The sequence below is a fragment of the Gnatocerus cornutus genome, chromosome 3 (genome assembly GCF_029298725.1).
Source record: "Gnatocerus cornutus isolate USDA-ARS CGAHR chromosome 3, icGnaCorn1.1, whole genome shotgun sequence".
Lineage (NCBI taxonomy): Eukaryota > Metazoa > Arthropoda > Insecta > Coleoptera > Tenebrionidae > Gnatocerus > Gnatocerus cornutus.
This window is the reverse complement of record NC_142235.1, coordinates 18,599,656-18,622,082: the sequence shown is the minus strand read 5'-3', so window position 1 is coordinate 18,622,082 and position 22,427 is coordinate 18,599,656. Positions and strand designations below refer to the sequence as shown.

General features: G+C 35.3%; 1 protein-coding gene across 1 annotated transcript; it reads left to right on the top strand.

Annotated features, from left to right (window-relative positions):
- Positions 1-1,203: 1,203 nt before the first annotated feature.
- On the top strand, positions 1,204-21,088 carry LOC148177774 (zinc finger protein rotund-like). Its single transcript, XM_088032186.1, has 4 exons — positions 1,204-2,118; positions 16,282-16,517; positions 16,568-16,857; positions 19,134-21,088. Exons 1-4 carry the CDS (start codon positions 1,579-1,581, stop codon positions 19,610-19,612), a joined length of 1,545 nt encoding a protein of 514 aa, XP_087888312.1. The 5' UTR covers positions 1,204-1,578; the 3' UTR covers positions 19,613-21,088.
- Positions 21,089-22,427: the final 1,339 nt, after the last annotated feature.

The following is a 22,427-nucleotide window of genomic DNA, read 5'->3' as shown; positions in this document are numbered from 1 at the left end:
GAAATTTTCGGATTTTGATCTTTCTGAGCTTGTAGTGCTGTGTGCCAAGAGCAAAAACTACAAATTTTGGAAATCGAGTCGAAAATCCGGACCTGAAAATTCGGATAAATAACTAACAAACGTTTTTTATAGATTTTAGGATTAAGATAATTCAGAGCAGGGGCGGAATAAGGTGGGTTGAGCTCCCGCCGCATTAACTCATATAAATAATTTTTCAAGTATTTACAGGGTGGCGTAAAAAAAAGGCTTGGATTAGTTATCTGCATTCCTTTTTATGTAATTGAAAGTAATTATGTGCTTTTATCTCTAAAAACTTGCCTCTCGCTTAATTACTCCTAACTCAGAACTAAAGTTCCATTTCGACTGAGCAATGAAGCATTGCCACTGCACTTTAGCAACAAAGAGTAACTTGCAATCTCCTCTTTTAATGGATAATTTTTGAAAAAAGTCTCAATAACCGCAATTAACTTGTATAAATCTGCAAAAGCTGTAGATAAAATCCGGACAAACTTCATTAAAGTGTCACACGCAGAAAAAGCAATGCAAGGAAAATTCTAATTAATTCGTATGAATTATGATCAAGTCGGTTGTTGCACCATTTCTTTAGGTGTAGAGGAAGTGGTTAAGTAGATGTAATATTTTTCCAAGTTTATATAATTTTATCTTTCGATGAACACTTAATTCCGATCTAGTAGTCCTTGGAAGTCTCGAAACAAAAGACAACAAGTGTCAGCGGCCCACTAGATAACATCGTTAGCGCCCAGCCGCCTATTTCTCGAGGTGTCGAACAATGAAAAATAATCGTCGCGTCGGCCTTGAGTAAATTTGCGTCGATTTTCCGCTAATCTAGTGCCCCTCGATCGGTGACCTAGAAACCGGGCCAACCATGACCTTGACGAAAACCGTCGAAAAAGGCGCCCTCCTCCCCCACCTGCGAAAAATCAATAGAACCCGGCCATCAAATATTTATGAGCTCGAAAGACACGCTCGATAATGATTAATTTCAGACGTGAATCTAGACGGCGGATTTCGGTATCCCTTGGTAATTTTGAAGGGCGTAAAAGGGAGAGGGGGTGCAAAAAAATCGCCGCCTCCTACGCCGAGATGGTGCAGACGAGACGCACAGACGCTCACTTGTTTCGTTTATTATGTTGTTACGTAACACTTATCCCCACCACGGCGTCGTCGCTCCCCCACCACTTTCAGTCTCGCAGCACACCGCGATGTTGGATGCTGACTGCGAGACGCGGCCAGACTTTTTCTAATGTAGTGTGTGTTAGTATAGTTTTTGCTACCAATCGGAGCGCTCGTTTTTTTACTAAACCGATACGTTTTTGTTTTCGTTGTTTTTAGTTTAATTTAAATTCGTCTGTGAAAAAATAAATTTAAACGAAATTGTTGCCAATGGTCCGTCAATTTTTCGAAATCGAGTAGTCTGTGATTGACAATAAAACACTGAAGTGAATGGGCGGGCGTTTCAAAAGTGCTTAGAATTTTGTGATTTGGAAGTTAGTTAAACTGGAGGGTCGCCTGGAATACCACCGCACTGGAGGGTTGGACTTCCACCAACCTTCTCCAATGCTCCTGGAAAACAATGCCAACTACTCGCACCTCCAGCGGTCCATCGACACGCTGCGCTCCCTGGGGGACCGCCTGGGGGAGCGCAACGTCGACCTGCGACTCAACCAAGGACTCAACATGGACCGCAACAACGGACTCGAGCTCAACCTCAGCCTCAACCCGGACCGGCTCCTCCAGGACCGCAACCTGGAGCGCCTCATCTGCCAGGAGCAGCGCATGAACCTGGACCACCTCAACCACCTCTCGGCTCAGGAGCGCCCGCTCATGGACCGAAATCTGAACAATCTAGACAGAGGGTATGTTCACGACAGATTAGCCGAGAGGTTGAGGGTGGAGGGGCCGCAGCCGGCGGCGGCGACTGACATGAGGCACAACGACGTCAACGATCTCAAGTACAGGGAGTACAAGGCGCACCTGGAGAATCTCAGGTCGGAAAGTTCAAGGTCGATCGAAGGGAGGACGGACGACGATCGGGGGACCACCCCGTCGACGCCGCCCACGCCGATTTCGGTCGGGGAGAACTTCCAAGAGGAAAAGGTATTTCCAAAATTTTTTCCGAGAACGCCGCCGCTTTGTTGGAAAACTCTTTGTTGCGCCGAAATTGCCCGCTCCAGGTCGTTAAAATCGCTCGCTATTATAAAAGCATCAACTTTTTAGAAGCGCCTCATTAATTTTTAAAGCTTTTCCTGCATTTTTTTTTAATTCCCAAAATTCGCCAAATCTTCTTTTGCGTAAAATACCTCTTTTCGCACGAGTGCCATAAAGAAACCCCCGTTTTGCGACGAACGCCACTGCCTCCATTTCGATATTCCATATTATCGATTTTAATTATGAGACATGTGTCAAGATTAAAATATTAATGATGTCAACGAGCATTCTCAAAATTATTCTAAAATACCGCCGCCGAGTGACAAATGCTTCAAAACTCTGCTTTCGTACAGTAAAATAACAACAACCGTCGCGAAAAAATACGAAAATTGCGAAAAAAAAACTGAAAAATAATAATAATAATAGTTGTGTAAACCGGAAATTTTGGGAAAACTGCCCAATGCGTCCAAACTCTGCTTTAGTACGGTAAAACGATAATAATTGTCGCGAAAAAAAACCGAAATTCGCAAAAAAACATTGAAAAAAAAAAAATAATAATAATAATAATAATGGTGATAAATCGGAAATTTTGGGAAAACTGCCCAATGCGTCCAAACTCTGCTTTAGTACGCTAAAACGAAAAGAATTGTGACGAAAAAAAAACGACATTAGTAAAAAATTATTGAATAATAATAATAATAATAGTAATGGTGATAAAGCGAAAATTTTGGGAAAATTGCCCGATGCGTCAAAACTCTGTTTTAATACAGTAAAATGAAAACAATCGTAGTGAAATAAAACGAAATTCGCAAAAAAACATTTAAAAATAATAATAATAATAATGGTGATAAATCGAAAATTTTGAGAAATCGGCCCGATGCGTCGATACTCCACTTTAATACAGTAAAATGAAATTAATCCCCGCGAAAAAACCTCGAAAATCGCACTATTTTTTAATGATAATAATAATAATAAGCGTAATAAAACGAAAATTTTGGAAAACTGTCTCCAAATCGCGCTGTCATTGAAATCGCACGTGAAGGCCGAAAAGTATCAAGTCGCCAGGTAATTCCTGTCCTTGCAACCGCCGAGTTCGAGACCGTCAGCGCCATCTGTGGGTCCTCGGACAAATCCCTCGCTTTTTCCCCAATCGAGACATTGTCACCCTCGCGTGTTATCGCAGTTATAATAAAAGCCTCCACGTCTCCGAGAATTTAATTTTGAATGAAAGACGCAATTCCCGGCCGCCACTGAAATTTATTTGAAAGATGAAGACGGTGCGAATTTTCCCCGACATCAACAAAATTAGCCTCGTTTCTTTCTTTTCCATCTTCGCTTGTCTTCCGCCCCCAGTTTCGCTTTCGATGCAGGTGGCGGCGATTAAAACAAAACAAACACGTCGTAATTGTAATCGCGGCGGCTTTGTGATGTTTCGGCGACGCGAACTTGTTTTTTCAATTCGACCAAGGAACGGATGACCTTACTGAGTAATTTTTTAATTAGCGCATTAATTGACTGCCAACATTGCGGTAATGAATTATGAGTCAAAGTGGGGAGGGAACAGTGGCGGAGAATCCACGTGAGCGACATTTCCGCACTAGTGTCGTAAAAACCAGACGACTTGATCAATCCCGATCGCTTATCAAGCATCAAATTTCCTGTAGTATTTTACGTATCGAGCGCAATAAATGCACCGTTGCACGTGAGATGATAACATTTCTATGTAGACATGCAACGAAAATCGCGTTGGCTATCGCGATTGATAACGTGCCAGACAGGGTGATTATTAAATTATTAATTGCAACATTTCGGGGGAGATTAATGAAGATCGAAGGTCAACCCGTTATCGTCTCGTTTCGTTCGTGATAATCGCGTAGGCGTCGCCGCGACGTTATTTTCACCCTCGCTCTATAAATCAGGACTTTTTCGACTAGTCCGATAAAGTATGAGACGAAAACACGAGTCAAGTGAGCTGTTTTCGTGGCCGCGATGACAATCGACGATCGATTACCAGCGGCACGCCACTGGCACCCAAACAAAAAACGGTTAAAAAAAGCACGCGAGGTTGGACGGGGGCCAGAAATTCGCTCATTGATGTTTGCGGTGACCCTGACAGTGCTTCCGGGGGCTCTTTCGGGCCCGGACCTGACTTTGTAGACTAACTTCCCAAAAAAAAAAATAGTTATTTGTGTCACAAGGGCGGAAAATGGCGCATTGTCGACCGAGAGAGAAAATTAGCGCGCGAGTTACGTGCATTCCAAAAATGCAGGACATAATTACAATAATCCAATATAATTGCTTCATTAAAAAAGCGAGACCTTTGGTGCAGTGGACGTGTGATTCGTAATTTTCTCAGATAAGATAAAACTGGATTCCAAAACATAATTTGAATTCATTCTTGCATTAACAGCTCAGACACGAACAATTAAGCGTTGATGCATTTGTTCGTTTTTTCGATATTTTAATTTAGCTTTTTCGCAGTAAGTTGCAGTCGAGCGTCGCAAATTTGTTGTTAATTGTCAATTTATAGTTTTAATTAAATTCTGTTTGATTTTGAGGATTAAGTGTCGCGAAGAAAATCGCGATTTTTTCAATTAAAAATTAAATTAGCAGCGGTGTCTTTAATTGGTATTAATTACGTTTAGTGTGGCCGCCCCGATTTTAATGCACTTTGGTGTAAATTAATTATAATTAAGGCCGCGCGAATAAAATATGTATTTGACAATTCGTCGCGATTCGCCGCGAAAAAAAAGTAATTAGTCGTGACAATTGCTTACAGTTCATTGGCTGATTATTGGTGCATGTCAACTTAGATTAAGCAACTCAAAACACACAATTTTTGTACAATTAATTCGCTCCGGTATCGCAAGAATTGACCACAATTAATTAACATTGAAAACTCGAAACCTTTTTATTCAAATTAATTCGCGAATTATCGCCAGTAATTAGCTAATTTTTGCACAAAACCTGTTGCAGCAACCGACGTACGTTCGACATCCAAATATGTAACATTCTGTAATTAAAAATTTTTCAAGGCCACCCCTCGGGCCAAATTCCGTCACCCAAAATTCCCCAAATCCTGTCCATATATCTTTCCTACTCTAAGGACTCTGCCAAGCCAACTGTGAAATAACTTGATTGACCTTCCTCAACAATTATCTTCACGGTTTCGTATTTTTTCGTCGATTCGATTATTGTGCGGTAGAATAATGGCGTAATGATTTTTAAACCGAAACCGTGTCAGAGGCGTACGTGCGAGACGAAGGCGAAAAAAGAAAAGAAATCGACGCGGAGACGGCGCCGAATCTGAGGGAGAACCGGACGCCACTGGAGAAAAATTAATTAGTTTTTGTTTATTCGTGTTTTCCTTATTTTGGGTTTTCCTCTTATATTTGTAGGCAATTTTTGACATCAAAATTTTAGTTTTAGTTTTTAAGTTTTATTCCCAGGTTTTTTGGTTTTCTTATTTTTGATTAATTTGGGTTGCCAGGTTTTGAAATTTTTCTTAATTTATTTTCTCATTGTTGGATTCTTAAGGTTTTCCAATTTCACAATAAAAACTTGTTTTCAGAGTTTCGGTCATCATTTTTGGAAACTCAAGTTTCCAGGTTTTGCGCCTTCAGGGTTTCATTTTTTGAAATTTCGACTTTTCAGGTTTCTGGTTATCCCAGTATTCGCAGTTAAGGTTCTATTTAGGCTTTTATATTTCCTTATTCTTGGAGTCTTGAGATTTCAGGTTTAAAATCTTTGCTTTAATTTAGGTTGCCAGGTTTTGAAATTTTCTCATTTTTTTCTCATTCTTAGATTAGGTGTTATTAGGTTTTGATTTTTCAGCGATTTTCAGACTCTCAGTTCTCAAATTTTCTCATTAACGCCAAGTTAGGTTTCCTGGCATCAACGCGAGGTCCTAATTTAAAAAACCCCTCATTTTCAGTTTTCACATTCCACGACAGTTCCTTGATTTTTGAGTTTTCAAGATTAAAGATTTTGAAGTTTTTTAAGTTCTCAATTTGGATTTTTGTCTCAGTTTTCAGGTTTTTCGGCTCTAAATCGCCAATCCTAGCTCGGTTGTCTTTACTTCTAGTTTCAAGCTTTTCAAACTTCGATCCAAATTCTCGTTTTCGAGGCTTTATTTTCCAGGTTTTTACGCTTCAGGATTTTCAGGTTTTTCGAATTTTGATGTTTTTTCCAAACTTTCGAGATTTCTATGACTAAATTTTTGAATTTAAATGCTCAGGTTTTCGGCTTTTAAAATATGGTACGTTAGGCTTCTTACGACCTTTCTTTAGGCTTTCCTGAATTCTCAGATGTAAATTTATGGAATTTCGCGCAAATCCTAGATTTTTAATTCAGTTTCTAATTTTCAGATTTTCGAGATTTTGAGCTTGCAATTCTCAAGTTTTCAGGTTTCAGTATTTTTCCGATTTTAGGCTTTTAATTTTTGAATTTTCTATTTTCTAGGTTTTTTGCTATTCTAGGTTTTGCAGTTAAGGCTTTTTTTGGGCTTTCAAAGTTTAAGATTTGATGAAGTTTTTAGGTTTTTAGTTGAGCTTTAAATTTTCCAACTTTTTGTGGCTGATTTTAAGATTTTTGACTTCCAGGCTTTTAGATCTCTTTATTTTTAAATTTGTGAGGTGTTAGATCCTGAATCTTTTTGATTTTCAAAATTTTTGACTTTTAATTGTTGCCAGGTTTTGAAATTATCTTAACTTTTTTCCTTTTTAGATTCTCATGGTTATAAGGTTTTCCTCTTTTGGCGATTTTCAAATTCTCAGTTCTCAAATATTCTCAGGTTTCAAAATCTTAGCACTTTCAGATTTTCACATTTAAATAAATTTAAATTTGGCTCTAAATTGTTAATTTCCAGGTTTGTCCAATTTAATTGTTCAAAAGTCTTGTTTTTTAGGTTTCATTTCTCAGGTTTTTGCGCTTCAGGACCTTCAGATTTTCTGAATTGGTATTTTCTTCTAAAATTCGCGATTCAAACTTCTTGCGCTTTTGAGCTTTGAATGTCTAAATTTTCAAATTTAAATTCTCAGGTTTTCGGATTTCAAAATCTGAACCTTTAGGCTTCTTTCAAGAGGTTTTTCTGAATTCCCATGAGTAGATTTAAGAGAATTTAATTCTTAATTAAGTGAATAGTTTTTTTTACCTACTCTTTTCTTAAATCTTATAACTTTCAATATTCAGGTTTCAAATTTTCTGTCAAAATTTAAGGTTTTCAATGTGGATTTTTCCGACTCAGCCTAGACTGTTTGTTTTCCCAGGATCCGAACAATTTATTTTCAAATAAGCGGCAATAGAAGTCGTTCCATTTTGCCGTAAACGAGCGGCCGGTGCGGTGTCTTTCCTCTCCGTTACAGTTATGTCCAGTTAATTTTTCTCTGCAATTCCTTGCGACCGCCGGCGGCCATAAATTAATTAATTAAAATTAAGCAAAGTCAAGTGTGGATGTTTGCACAAACTAGTTTGCGAGTGAAAAGTCGTCCAAATTCAAATTCAACAAGCACTTACAAGTCCGAAAAAAAACTCCGCATAATTTGTAATTAATTCGTAATTAAATATCCAAACCGTGCATGCATTGGGCCTCAAACCGCACCAAAATTAAGTCAACACAAAGTTGATAATCAAGTCGTTTTTATTATGTAACTTCAAGGTAGTCTAAAATGGTTAGAACGTTTTCATTACATTAGTAACATAATGCTGTTGGTGTAACCAGACAATGCACTCAGTCTGTTAACTCAATATTGATGCAGCTTTGGCGAAATTTGCAATTGCATCTCAAACAGACACTAAAATAATTATTTAAACGTCAATTGTCAACTGTCGTATTTATAGCGCCCCGGCAATAATCGAACGGTTATAAATTTTAAATTGATTTGAGTTAAAGTAGTTCGTAATGTCGAAGGTGGTCATCTTAACAAGTTTTTAAGTCCTCTTGAAAAAACTAATTAAATTCAATCAATCTAGTTCAAATTAACGGTGCGCGCGCGAAAATTTACATTCTACCAACTTGTCGGCTTAAACTCGGTTTATTTTAATTGTGTTGTAATTGTTCGGCAGTGAAATTGATTTAGCTGAAATTAATTCATAACGATAGTTCAAACACCATTTACATTAATTGGAACGATATATCTAATAAAATCATTGTCGCGCTTCTCATTAATTTAACATTAAGCGGCATTAACCATAATTTTAATGAAAGGGAGATTGATGGGGAAAATTTACATTAAGTCATACACTCACAAAATACCGACAAATTTAAATGAAATTAGTCGGGTCGTTAATTGATTTTTAAATTGTGTCGAATTTACATCTTGAGTGGATTTTTATTCGGGATGCATCCAACCTCTAATTAATGCATAATTACCGCGCTTTTTATTGGAGAAAATAAAACGGCACGCCACTGCTGGCTCAGATGGAAATTACTTGACACTGACTGGCAGCGCTCAAAAACAGATGAAACCGCGGACTTATCGGTAATTGGACGAATTTTTTGCGAGCTTTTGTTTACTGGTCAGGGGCGTCGATTGTGACGTGGATTAAGGTTCTAGCCCCAAAAGTAGGACACTTTTTTATAGTTCCATTCAAAAGCCGATAAACCGAAAAGTCAAGGGCGTTTTTTGCTTTTGCAATTTTGCTCATTTCTGACAAAAAATTTAAAAAATTGATTCCTGAAAACTGACAGTTCAATTAAGAAAATTTTGTTTTTGACATTGACATTGAAAGCTCAAAAACGTAAAAAGTTCGAATCGCGAATTAAAATTTTGAAGAAAGTATCAAAATTCAGAAAGCGTGAAAACCTGAAAAATGAAGCCTAAAAAACAAGAATTTTGAACGATTAAAGTGAGCGTGTGAAAACCTGAAAACTGACCATTTCGAGTCAAAAAACCTGGAATTTGAATTTAAAAATCACACAAACATGACAACCTAACATCTTGAGAATCCAAGAAAGAAAAAATTTAAGAAACTGGCAACAATTGAAAGTTAAAAATTTTGAAAATCAAAAAGGTTCAGGACCTAACAACATTCACGAATTTAAGAATAAAAAAACCTAAAAGCCTGGCAGTCCAAAATTTCAAAATCGGACACAAAAAATGGAAAATTAAAAGCTTTAGTAAAAAACCTAAAAAACTCGAAACCTAGAAACCTGGAAAGTAAAAAATTCAAAAACTGAAAGTCTAAAACCTGAAAACTTGAAAATTGCAAGCTCAAAATTACGAGAATCTGAAAATTAAAAAAAATGAGAAAAGAATTTGGAAGCAAAATCTGTCTACTGAATTAAAAATCCAGGATTTGCGCGAAATTCCATTAAATTTACATCTGAGAATTCAGGAAAGCCTAAGGAAAAGCCTAAATTTCAATATTTTTAAAGTCGAAAACCTGCGCATTTAAATTCGAAAATTTAGCCATTGAAAGCTCAAAAGTTTCGTAAAAAAGTATCAGAATTTGGAAAATCTGAACATCCTCAAGCCTGCAAACCTGGAAAATGAAGCCTAAACAAGGAGAATTTGGAACGATAAAGGTGGGAGTTTGAAAATCTGGAAACTAGAAGCCTAAAGAGAACCGAGCTAGGATTGGCGATTTAGAGCCGAAAAATCTGAAAACAGTCGAAAATCCAAATTGAGAACTTAAAAAACCTCAAAATCTGGAATCTTAAGCCTAAAAATCAAGGAACTGTCGTAGAATGTAAACCTGAAAATGAGAGGTTTTGAAAGTTAGGAGCTCGCGTTGGTACCAAGAAACCTAACTTGACTTCAATGAGAAAATTTGAGAAGTGAGAGTCGGAAAATCGCAGAAAGATCAAAGCCTAATAACATCTAGTCTAAGAATGAGGAAAAAAAATGAGAAAATTGCTAAACCAGGCAACCTAAATTAAATCCAATACTAAACCTAAAATTTCAGAGTCCAAAAATAAGGAGACCTAAAAACCTAAAAAGGATCTTAACTGCGAATCCTGGAGTAGCCGGAAACCTGAAAAGTCAAAGTTTCAAAAATTGAAATCCTGAAAGCTCAAAATTTGGAAACTCCAGTTTCCAAAAATGATGAGACCCCAAAACCTGATTTTTTTTTAAATTGTCGAAAAACCGACAAATTTTGGTCGTAAAATTCTGAACATTCAAAATCTGAGAAATAACATCTTAAGAATCTAAGAATGAGGAAAAAAAAGAAAACCTAAATTGAAAATAAAACCTAAAATCTCCCAAATTTAAGAATAAGGAAGTCTAAAATCCTGGCAGCGAAATATTAAAAAAAATGTTACAGAGTTGAAAAATTAAAAGTAAATTTTTGACAATGCGCAACTAAATAAATCTAAAAATTTGGCCAAATCTAAAAACCTAAAAATCTAAAAATAATAACTTTAACTGTGAAACTTGGAATAGGCGAAAAGCCTAAAAAGATGAAAATTTGAAAATTCAATCCCAAAACCACAAAATCTGGAAATTTAAGATTGCAAAAAAAAATCATGTTGCGCGAAAACCTGAAAAGAATGATCGAATTTTGGTAAAACCTAAGAATTGCAGGCTCAAAATCGTTAAACGTAGAAAAGTGAAAGAAACTGTTGCGACGCAGTTCCATAATTAAATATTTCAATTCCGTTATTAATTTACTTAAAATAATGTAAATAGAATAAATAGAAGTTTATTTTAACTTGTCTTTACAATTTGTAAGTGCCTAAAACGCCTCCCAAGGCCGCCTTTCAGCTAAAAACTTCGTCAATCAAGTCACCGCCCGTCAATCATCCACATTTTGTTATTCCAATAAACAATAATTAATGGAACTTGTTTAAAAAATTAGCATAACCGATTCGTGCGCAGTCTCCGCCACTGTCTTCCTCCCAAACCCTGCCAAGCGCCCCTCGTCTAAGTCGGCGTCGCTGCACTTCGACAGTCGAATGTTTCTATCTTTTTTGTTTGAAAACCATCGCCTGCTCATTATATCAGTTCGGATTTCGGCAAACATCTGACCTTGATGTTGGAAAGAGGACTGACGGGTGACCTAGCCAAGATAGAACTTGAAACTAGTTCCTTGTTCTCCTCCTCTTGCATCGATCTTTGATTTATTCCAACGAAAATGAGCCATCGTCATCGCCACGGTTTTCATCCAGAACTTGGCCGGAAATCGCAACAGACCGGGCGATTCAGGGCCGTCTAGATCTAGTCACCGTTTCCGGCGGATTGACGTTGCCGAAAATTCCACAAGTGGATTTTCTCACGACAACCCTTGTGGAAATTCAGGAAAAAGGTCAAGGGAAAAGCAACGCCGGTTTAATTCGTTTGATTGATTAGTTAAGTAGCTGCTATTTTAAATGGTCGTGTCTAACCAGTTTTTTGCGAATTAGCTCATTGGCGAAACGAGAGAAGACCCTTCACCGCATTCAACGCACAAGTTGCCAAGTTAAACAGAAACTACAGACATAACTTGAGTCTCATTAACACTGCGGACACTCGAAAAATCTGATTAGAGTCGGCTGTGGAAAACAAAATGACATGGCGACCGTCACTGAAAAGTGTGATTAGAGTCGGCCGCGGAAAACAAAATAAAATGGCGACGGTCACTGAAAAAGTTGATTAGAGTCGACCGCGGAAAAAAGAGAAGAAATATTCCGTCGCCTTATTGCCAAACAAGTGCGCAAAAAATGTCAACATTACAACTCTCACTGAACCTTCACATATTGTTACTGATAATAACCGAAAACTATCCTAAATAAAAAAACAATGATACTGGTCGTAATAAATTTATTTATCTCTGTGTTTATTCAAAATATACGATCAAGATTGCGATATTCTGTTTGTAGTTATTATTTATAGCGATTTAAGATAATGTCATAATAAATCTTGGATACAATGGTCATGTTATAAAATGGTCAGTTCTTCTAATCTTTGATTAGCGTAATTTTTATAAAACCGACGTTTGTATAATGGGATTATATTCATTTGTGTCACCAGTGCACGAGTTTAAATATTTAATCAATTAAAAGGATAAAATACAGAGCGTGTCACATGTAAATTATAACGTCATTAGATATTTTTTTAATTAACTATCAAATTGGTGAATCGAATTAACTATTAATTTTATAGCTCGATTACTACGAGTTATAAATAGTCATAACTAATAGTTAGTTAAATTCAAAATACTGTCTAGTTAACAATATAACTTCTAGCTAATGAGCAGTTTAAGTTTTTCTGTATTATCAAATCATCAAATTAAGGTATTAGTTTCCGTCTAAATAACAGTTAAATAGTAGTTAAAACGAGTAGAGTAGAGTCGATCAGAAGCGTTTAGCTATCACTAGAGAAGTAAATTTTTGATCAAACTGATAACAGTTATGAAAGTCAATAGTAACTCTTAATGTTTTTTAATTAATTATGAAATTGGTAAATTGAATTAACCTCGGAATTAAATATTAATTTTATAGCTCGAATACTATGAGTTGTCACGATAAATTGTTAAAACTGTTATTGTACGCAAAGGAGTCAAATTAAAAAGTGTGATAGTCAGTTTAGTTTAGAATAATATTAACTTAATAATCTAACTAACAATAGTTAAAGAATATAATTTTTTTTTATATTCAGTCAATCATTCGCATTCTTTAGGTAAAAGTTAAAACTCTTGTTAAAATTACAATTTTTTCCCAAACACCAAATTTTTACAAAAAATGCTGACGCGCGTTTCGATAGCAATGCTATCATCATCAGAGCGATGATTAAACTCATACGATCATCAGCATTGCTATCGAAACGCGCGTCAACATTTTTTGTAAAAATTTGGTGTTTGGGAAAAAATTGTAATTTTAATAATTTGTCAACACCAAGAATTAATCCAATAAATTTTCTTTGAGTTAAAACTCTTGCTCTAACAAACTTTATTTAACTATCATTTGGTAAGTCGAAGGATCATTTGGTCTAACTAATAAGTAGTTGTCTCGTCAAATCATCGAATTGAATGATTAATTTACTTTTAAATAATAGTAAAAACGAAAATGGTGTCGATAAGAAGCACTTAGCTTGAAAAGTAGATTTTGCTCAAGTTATTAACAGTTATAAAAAACAATCCTAACTTTCGATTTTTTTGTAGTTAACTATCAAATTATTGATTTGGTTTAACTATTAATTTTATTAAATCTGTTATTGTACGCAAACTAATCATAACTAAAGACAGTTAAGTGTAATAGTTAGGCCAGCTCAGAATATTAACAAGTTAATAATCAACTAACAATAGTTAAAAAGTATAGTTTGTTTTATTACATTTTGTCGTTTCCAATTGTTTAAATAAAAATTAAAATATAATTGTTGCTCAAAAAAATACAATTTAACTGTCATGCTGTAATTGGAATGATCATTTGGTCTAACCAATAAGTAGTTAAAATCTTTCTGTTTTGTCAAATCATCGAATTAAATGATTAATTTAGTATCATTTGAAAAGTATTTTTTTATCAAACTGATTACAGTTATGAAAATCAATGCTAACTCTAGATATTTTTTTAACTAACTGTCAAATTGGTGTAATCGGATTAACCTCGTAATTAGCTATTAATTTCGAACACTATAAAATGCTAGAATATTATGAGTAATTAATAATAGTTAAAAAGTGTGACAGTTAGTTTAGTTTAAATAAATCTAAGTAACAAAAGAATATAATTTGTCTTTTTATATTCTGCTGTTTGCATTCTTTAAATTAATAGTTAAAATATAACTCTTGTTTTAACAAACTATTTAACTATTATTGTGGAATGATCATGTCTTTTAGCTAATAAGTAGTTAAAAATCTTTCTGCATTATCAAATTATCGAATTGAGGGATTAGTTTGTCTTTGAATAATAGTTAAAACAAAAATGATGTCAATAAAAAGCATTTAGCAGTTATGAAAATCAATTAATTAACTGTTAAATTGGTGAAACGAATTATCTATTAATTTTATAGTTCGATAAATTGTCGTCAAGATAAATTGTTAAAACTGTTATTGAACGCAAAGGAGTCATAACTATTGATAGTTATTAAATGATGATAGTTGTTAAAAAGTGCAATAGTTAATAAATCTAACCAATAATAGTTAAAGATTATATTGTGTTTTATCATATTTTGCTGTTATTCATTCTTTACATAAAAATTAAAATATAACTGTTGTTCTAACGAGCTCTATTTAACTCTCAGTGAAATATATTAGTGAAATGATCATTTAAGTTAACTAATAAGTAGTTAAATGTACTCGTAGTTTAAATATTTATTTTATTAAAGTTACTTCTAAATAATAGTTAAAACGAAATTTTAGCATTTAACTATCACATGAGAACTAAATAACAGTTATTTTAACTCTTTCATTTGAGATAAAATACCATTAAAATTGTGCTTATTAAACAAAGTTAGCTAGTTAGTACAATTGTAGTAGTTAACCAGTAATAGTTAAAGTACTAAAAAGTGGATGAATGTCGAAAATGTGATACCAAAACGATGTTCTTGAGGATGACTAATTATAGTTAGAACTGTGATTCCGTGCAATGCCTCTAATTGCGGATCTAAATGTAACAATTACGTTACCATCATCATTCCCCAAAATACCGTTCAGGGTCACCTCAATCCCCGCTAAACGTTATAATTTCCTTCTAAAACGCGAAGCAGAGACTATATAATGATTAACTCTCAATCAAATTGCTCGGAACACAGTAATAGTTAAATATTACGATATCAAGGTTACTGCGGTTACGGGCTGGAAATATTTGAAAGTATTATTCCTTGTCGCACGTCAGCGAAGAGCAGCTTTTATTGATTTTAGTAGCGTGTCCGAAAAGCAGGATTTTGTACCAAGTTCGAGTACATCATGCCTTGAACTATCTAACATCTCCAAGCTTAGACTTCTCAAACAACTAATCATGTTACACGTTCGAGTCCGGCTTCTACCTCCGGGCCACGCGCGCACACAAAACCCGAAAGTATTTTTCTCCGAGCTGTCCATCAAACGTCTCCTTCGAGGTTATACAAGCTTGGAACTTTTAATTCACGGTACCAAATACCTTTAACATAGTAGGCTGGAAACGCATTGTACTTATCTAGTGATCAATGCACCGGGCAAGGCTGTGTTGATGTGCACGAAATGTTGCATTTCCTACATGTTTTTTTTTTATTGGATGTGTGTAGACACGGACAGGTAGTCGGGATAGGTAATATAGGTAGGTGTTAAACATTGAACATGACCATGCTATTGAATTTTGAAGGTCGCGGACTGGTCGAGTGGAGTCTTTGTTCACCGACCCGCGCAATACGTAACACTAATGATAATAATAATACTAGTAATAACGATGAAATTTCCCACTCGAAAAATTACTTTTCATTCGGGCTATATAATTACTTTGCACGTTGCCCGGATAAAATTTGTGTCATTAACGACCAAGAGAGCGTGACGACAAATTAAATTAAAATTTATTATTCACTTTTTTCCATTGTCACCCAAACGTAATCGAAAAGTGAAACATTCACACTTCCGTATGTCTTAGCAGCGGATTTTCAGAAAACACGGCGTGACATTAGACACTTTCAACTGTTTACGGAAGTTTTACCGTGCAATTATCTTCAGGGTCACAATTTGGAAAGAATTCGTAAAGCAATCACGCTAAATGTCAACTGTCAGAGCGCCATCTTGATAACCGACTTTTCCACCAATTAGATGCGATCTAAATTACAGTGATAAGAGCGCATGCAGGTGCCGATCTAACCTACTAACTGTTTTTTCGACCGCGAATTTATTACCGTTAATCTTGGACTCAAAAACGGCGTAAATCATCCCGGAGATCACATCTGACGAACGCCAAGAGGGCGAGATCCGATGAACGCACTTTGGGGGAAAAACCGGTTCAGCGGATATCATCCCCGCGCGTTCATCGGATCTCTCCGGCGCGCGTCTTATTTGTCACATAACTCGACTATCATCGACTAATTTACGTCGCTGTTGCTACCCACCCCCATTGGTGCCATTCCCCGTCATTACGACTAACAATAAGCGTGAATTTGCCAGTTAATTGTGTTTTTATTGGGGGGACGACACCCGATGAACGCGCTTCGTAGCGTCACAACTTTGTCCGTCCATCGGATGTGTTACAATTTTTTTTTGTTGCAGGTTTTCGGTTCGAAGGCCGAGTTGCAACTTCACACCCAAGCTCACATGCGCGAAGCCAAACCGTACAAGTGTTCCCAGTGTTGCAAGGCGTTCGCAAACAGTTCCTATTTATCCCAGCACACTAGGATTCATCTAGGCATCAAACCCTATCGTTGTGAAATCTGCCAAAGGAAGTTCACCCAACTTAGCCATCTACAACAGCACATTCGTACACACACCGGTGACAAGCCATACAAGTGAGTGAAGGATGGAGTGACGTTTTGGAGTTTTTATCGTTTGCTTGTAGATGTCGGCACCCAGGTTGCCAGAAAGCCTTCTCCCAGCTCAGTAACTTGCAGTCGCATTCGAGGTGTCATCAAACGGACAAACCGTACAAATGCAACTCGTGCTACAAGTGTTTTAGTGACGAGCCGTCCTTACTCGAACACATTCCCAAGCATAAAGAAAGCAAACATCTCAAGACGCATATATGTCAGTATTGTGGGAAGAGTTACACGCAGGAGACATATCTCAGCAAGCACATGCAGAAACACGCGGAGAGGACTGACAAGAGACCGCCGATTGGGCCCGGGCTAGGTACAAACACTTTTATTTTCATAAACTACGTTGCTAATGGAGCGGTTAACTTAGCATTGATTATCTAAATTTAAATGTTGACTTGGTTCTAAAGAATTCAGTCGATCGGGGATCAATCAATTTTAATAATACAACGCTCATTGTACTCTCTATTATACTGGAAAGTAGTAATTTGTGGAAATTAATATGTAAACGAGCAAAAAAGATCAAAGACTTGATAACAGGTTTTTCACAATTGCTCGTAAATACTTCGATCTCCTTTGTTGGAGCGTAAATATGCTTGGAATTAATTAACTTAAGCAAACAACTCATTGTATAGTTTAACCCTTTAACTGTTTTTCCGGTGATCGTTTGTTTCTGGATTCTATTAATGCATGATTTTTCGGCTGATCATGCATTAGAGTGATGATTAATTGATGAATGATTTTATTATAGGCAACCAATTATACATGCAATGCAATTATAATCTATCCCCATGTTTGTTTACTAAAACCTAATCAAAACGACGATTTTTAGAGTTATAGACTTCTAGTTCGATATACATCGATTGGATTAATTTTTAAAGTACACTCAAATTACACATAACCTCACTTTAGTCTCGTCTTGTCTCGTTTTGTAATTTAAAAAAATTTTGTAACTAACTCTATGGTTAATGGGCGATTAGTAATCTCGCTTATTAACGACACGAACGTAGTGATTAATCGCTTTTATTAACCAACTTGTTTGTTAAATAGCTATAAACGTATATGTAGGTTTTGCCATTTTTTTCAGAAAATGCAAATGTTAAGAATTTGAAATTTTGGGAACAAAAGTAAGCGGATAAGACGAATCGAATAAATAGATTCACATTTACGTGACACTTCCGGTTATGCCGGAAGTGGCAGTCAACTTGCTTATTTTAAATAGAACACACTATATTTTGTTGTATTTTTGAATTCTACAGTATGTCAATGAGCCATTACCTGTTTAAGCACATAGTTCTATTCTAACTCGTAATTCTCTAAGACTGTTTCGAATTTTCTCAATTATTGTTAAGGATGCAATTGCATTTCTTTTCCAATTTTTTAATACTTACAACATTATTGGGTAAATTTTTCTTTAATCTTTAACGCACTATTTGATATTGTGAATACACAGCCTGCTATTATTTAAATACGATTACAAAATATAATAAAAAAATAATGAAAAAATTAATTTTAAGAGTACAAACTCCTAATTTTGAAATTTTAATTGCTTTATCTGTTTTGAAATAAGCAAAAAATGTTATTCCTTTGTCATTTTTTTGTAAAATGGAAAATAAACTTTTTTTCCCTCTTGTGAACTCAATCCGGGGACATACTGTATATGCAAATTGAAGATCACTTTCTATATACCGTGCGATACCTAAACTGTGTCATTCCTGAAATAATATCTCGATTTTTCAAAAAAAAAAATTTGATTTAGAAAAAAAGATCTATATAAAATTGAATTATCACCATTTCAAAGCATACTTTAAAAAATTGGTAACAAAACAGTAAAAATACTTCTTTTTTCCCTATTTTTAGTGGGAAATAAAAGTCCGACACATAAAGTAAGCGCAAAATTTTATTGTATGTTTGTATTGTGGTTATTTTCCAATTAACTTGGCGATTTTGAAATAGATTATAGTTATCTCATAATATCATAATATCATAATCAAGTTATCTCTGAAATGATTCAATTTAAGTATAGTATATTGTACATAAAGTCATTTTTAATTTGGATGTAGAATCTGAAAATGCAATAATATATGGGGTGTTTCATTTTAAATAAGCAAGTTGACTGCTACTTCCGGCATAACCGGAAGTGACACAATATGTGAATATTGTCATTCGATTTGTCTTGTTTGCTTATTTTTGTTCCAAAAATTTCAATTTCTCATCTTTTGTAGTTCATGAGGAAAATGTCAAAACGTATATATATGTTTATAACAGTTATAGGGTTAATATTGGTACAGTAGAACCTCGATTATAAGGACAGGATTATAAGATCTGTTATTGCTTCAGATTACTGGTCTCACACCAATAAAAGAAGAAAGATTGTACCTATCAAATAACAATTACAAAATATTAAAAAAAAACTATATATAATATTTGTATTTACATGTTTAACTTTAATAATAATCCAAATTTTGCGTTATTTTTTGTGTTTTACCACATATTCTATTATCCGGATGACCTCTGCAACAATTAGTTCGGATAATCGGGGTTCCACTGTATTAGTTTTGTTACTAGATCTAGGAACTTTTTTTGTTGTAGGTTTGAACCACCGCGGGCTGGACCACCCCTACTGGCCGAAAGTGAGCCCGGACAGCGCGGAGAACATGCACGACTACCCCAACGACATTCCCCGCCAGATCCTGGAGCAGAACGAGGACTTGGTGATAATAAGACAACAGCTGAGTCAGAACCCCCCGCCGCCCCCCGGCACCCCGAACGCGAATTTGAGCAACGGCTACGACACATCGATATCCAAGTCGAACACGAATTCAGCTTTCACCCCCATCAACTCCATGTCGGGTCATTTGAACCTCAACCACCACCAACTGGCCCCCAATAGACCGTATATTTACGACGCCCTCAGCTTCCAGAAGCAAAACAGTTTGGATCTGCCCAAGAGCCAGCCTTCAAATGGTTTTCCGAATCAGCTGATCTCGCTCCACCAGATCAGGAATTACGCCCATCAGCCCAATTCGAGTCTAATGGAACATTCCTTGCTGGGACTCAAAGATAAATAAAGGGGATGCGGGACCTCCCCGGTAGAAAAGTTAGATTGATCTCGAGCGCCCCCTACAACTCGCGGCCCCGCCCACAGCGCCGGGATTGGGTAAGGATGTGCGTTACGTTGCGTGTGGGCGGGGCTTAAGTTAACTTAAACCGAGTCGGATAGAGAAACAAATTCGATGAATTTGACTGTGATTGGGGGTGCACGCGCACCCCTAAGGCAATATTTTGGTGGTTGAGATAGAGTTTACAATTAATAATAGGAAATATAGAAAAAACACAAAAAAAAATGATCGAAAAAGACAATTTTGTGAATAAAATTGTACAGAAAAATAGTTTAATTTGAACCACTTCTGGGGCGGAGATCCGTCATCCGGTCCTCTTTAGTGTGGATGGATTTGCGCCCGGAGAACTATAGCTCAATACTTGTAATGATTATAATTTATTTTAATTTTTTATTAGTTTTGTAAGGGTGATAACAGCAACGCAATCGTTTTTTGTTTTGTTAAGTTTAGTTGGAAGCTCAATTATTTTAACGAAGCGAATTTTTTGGGACAGTGGGGCTCTTAGCACGCCGATTGTATACGAAACAACCGGACGGTTTCTTTGTTGTTTATGTACATAAATTGCAATCTACGTTATGTTAACGTTGCGACATCTGTTAAGTTTTAAGTGAAGAAAGCTTTAACTTGCGAAGTGTTGATAGAAATTGTTTCATTTTTATTTTGTATGATACTTGATTTCCTTTTAGGCTTTTCCTTTGTAAGTAGCTTGTGATCTACAGAAATAATGTTGTAATTTATATAAAAAATTATCGGTTTTTTGTTATATACTTTATTAATAAAAATACTATGATTTAGTTATTTTATCATTTTTTTTTATTTTCTCCTTTTGGTAACTTTTACACGTAAATGTTTATATAACTGTGATAATTTTTCGTACTGAGAGGTTAATAACATTTAAGAAATAGTCAATTTGTATATAAAAACTATAAAAATAACGAGATTTTTATGGAATGTAAAAACAAGATTAAGCTGTCGTTTAGGTAACCGCAATACTTATTATAAGAGAGGATGACAAGTCAAGGTTCCGATCCTTAAACTTAAGCACCTAAACCCATTTGTTCTGACTTAAAGATAAATGTCTCTCTTTCTGCATAATAAAAATTGTAAAATAAATGTCGTCGTTGTAAAAGAACAAAATCCACTTTTCGCTCTTTTCAACATTTTTTCATATGAAATAAGAAACACACAACACAAAACAAACACAAACAACACAACGAATTTTCAATTATATTGTTGACGATTTCTTTGCGGAATTTCTGTTGTTGTTGGTTCAGTTACAACTTGTTTTGTTTTATATTTGCACGAGGAATAACTAGGACTTTTTCTCAGCACGTTTAGGAGTAATTACATTTTCGAGTTATTGGTGTCTTTGAAAATTTAATGTTATGGTATGTTTATTGAATGTAAAATAAATAATTTAAATCATTGCGACTTTTATTTTCGGTGGTAGACTTTTAGCAAGTGTGAAAGATGGCGCTGCGGTGGAAGATTGGTGAAGCTGAAGGAGTGTTTTTTGGGTTGCATACCATAAAAACTAGAGGAAGAGGAACAACAAGACATTCATATTTTCAATTTGGATTTCAGGAGAGTCAAGAAATAAGAATCTAGTAAAGATTTTACGATTTACATCCGATAATTTTTTATGACTTTTTTAGTAGAAATTCGTATTCAAGATGGCGAAAACCGGATCTTAAATAAAAAAACGCGAGAAACTTTAAACGCATCTAATTCGATTATTTATTGACGTACGTGGAAAATTCGCACAGTTTTGGATTCTGCGTGAAATTCTACGTAAAATGAGCATTCATACTTTAAATTTGCTACGTTAGTAAGCGAGATATCGACCGAATTAGATGTAAAAACATTTTTTTTCAAAATCGTAACTAATTTTGCACTTAAAAAAGTATTTTACAATTTTTAAATTTGGGATTTTAAGGCAGCATTCTTACGTAAGAAAGCACAAAAAAACGATCGTTCGTTCTGTCTTCGTTTCGGAGATGTCGACTTTTTTACATTTTGGAACTAAAAATTCACCATGCGCAAATTTAAACGTTCCTAATTCGGTTATTTCTTGACGTACGTAGAAAATTTGCACAGTTTTGGAGTCTGTGTAAAATTCTGCGTAAAATGAGCACAAATAATTAAAATTTGCTTTGCTAATAAGCGAGATATTGGCCGAATTATAAGTAGTAACATAATTTTTTCGAAAATTTACTGTGCGCAAGTTTTAACGCTTTTAATTCTGTATTTTTTTATCGTACGTAGAAAATGGCACAGTTTTAGATTCCACACAAAATTCTGCGTTTAATGAGCACCAATAACTTAAGTTTCATGCAAATATAACCGAGATATTGACACAATTGAATTTTTAGAAAGCTTTCTCTTTTATTTTTGAATTATAAATCAATCGAAAGAGCAACTCGAGATTTATCTATGAGCTGAATTTCAGATCAGTAGGTCAAATAGTTTATAATTGGCGGTCAAAAAAACAAAAATTCAAATTATTCGCAAAAAAATGATTATCGAATTTTGGATATCTGAGAGCAGATCCTAAGCAGGAAAATCGAAAGGACAGTTTAAATTCTATAAGTGGTCTAAATCTCACATTTATAAGTCAAGTATAAGTTAAAAGCAAAAATCAAATTTTTTTACTCAATTGTTGCAGATTTGTTAAAAATTTTGATCAAATGAAGAAAAATAGAAGAACATTTTGAGAACCACTGAAAAAAAGTAGCATATAATTATTAAAAAAGCAAGAAGAGTT

What these genes read in the sequence shown, in the direction of transcription:
- LOC148177774 (XM_088032186.1), top strand. Translation starts at nt 1,579, where the DNA reads ATGCTCCTGGAAAACAATGCCAACTACTCGCACCTCCAGCGGTCCATC. An exon ending in AGAACTTCCAAGAGGAAAAG is followed by an intron (nt 2,119 to 16,281) that starts GTATTTCCAAAA and finishes TTTTTGTTGCAG; the next exon opens with GTTTTCGGTTCGAAGGCCGA. An exon ending in GCCGATTGGGCCCGGGCTAG is followed by an intron (nt 16,858 to 19,133) that starts GTACAAACACTT and finishes TTTTTGTTGTAG; the next exon opens with GTTTGAACCACCGCGGGCTG.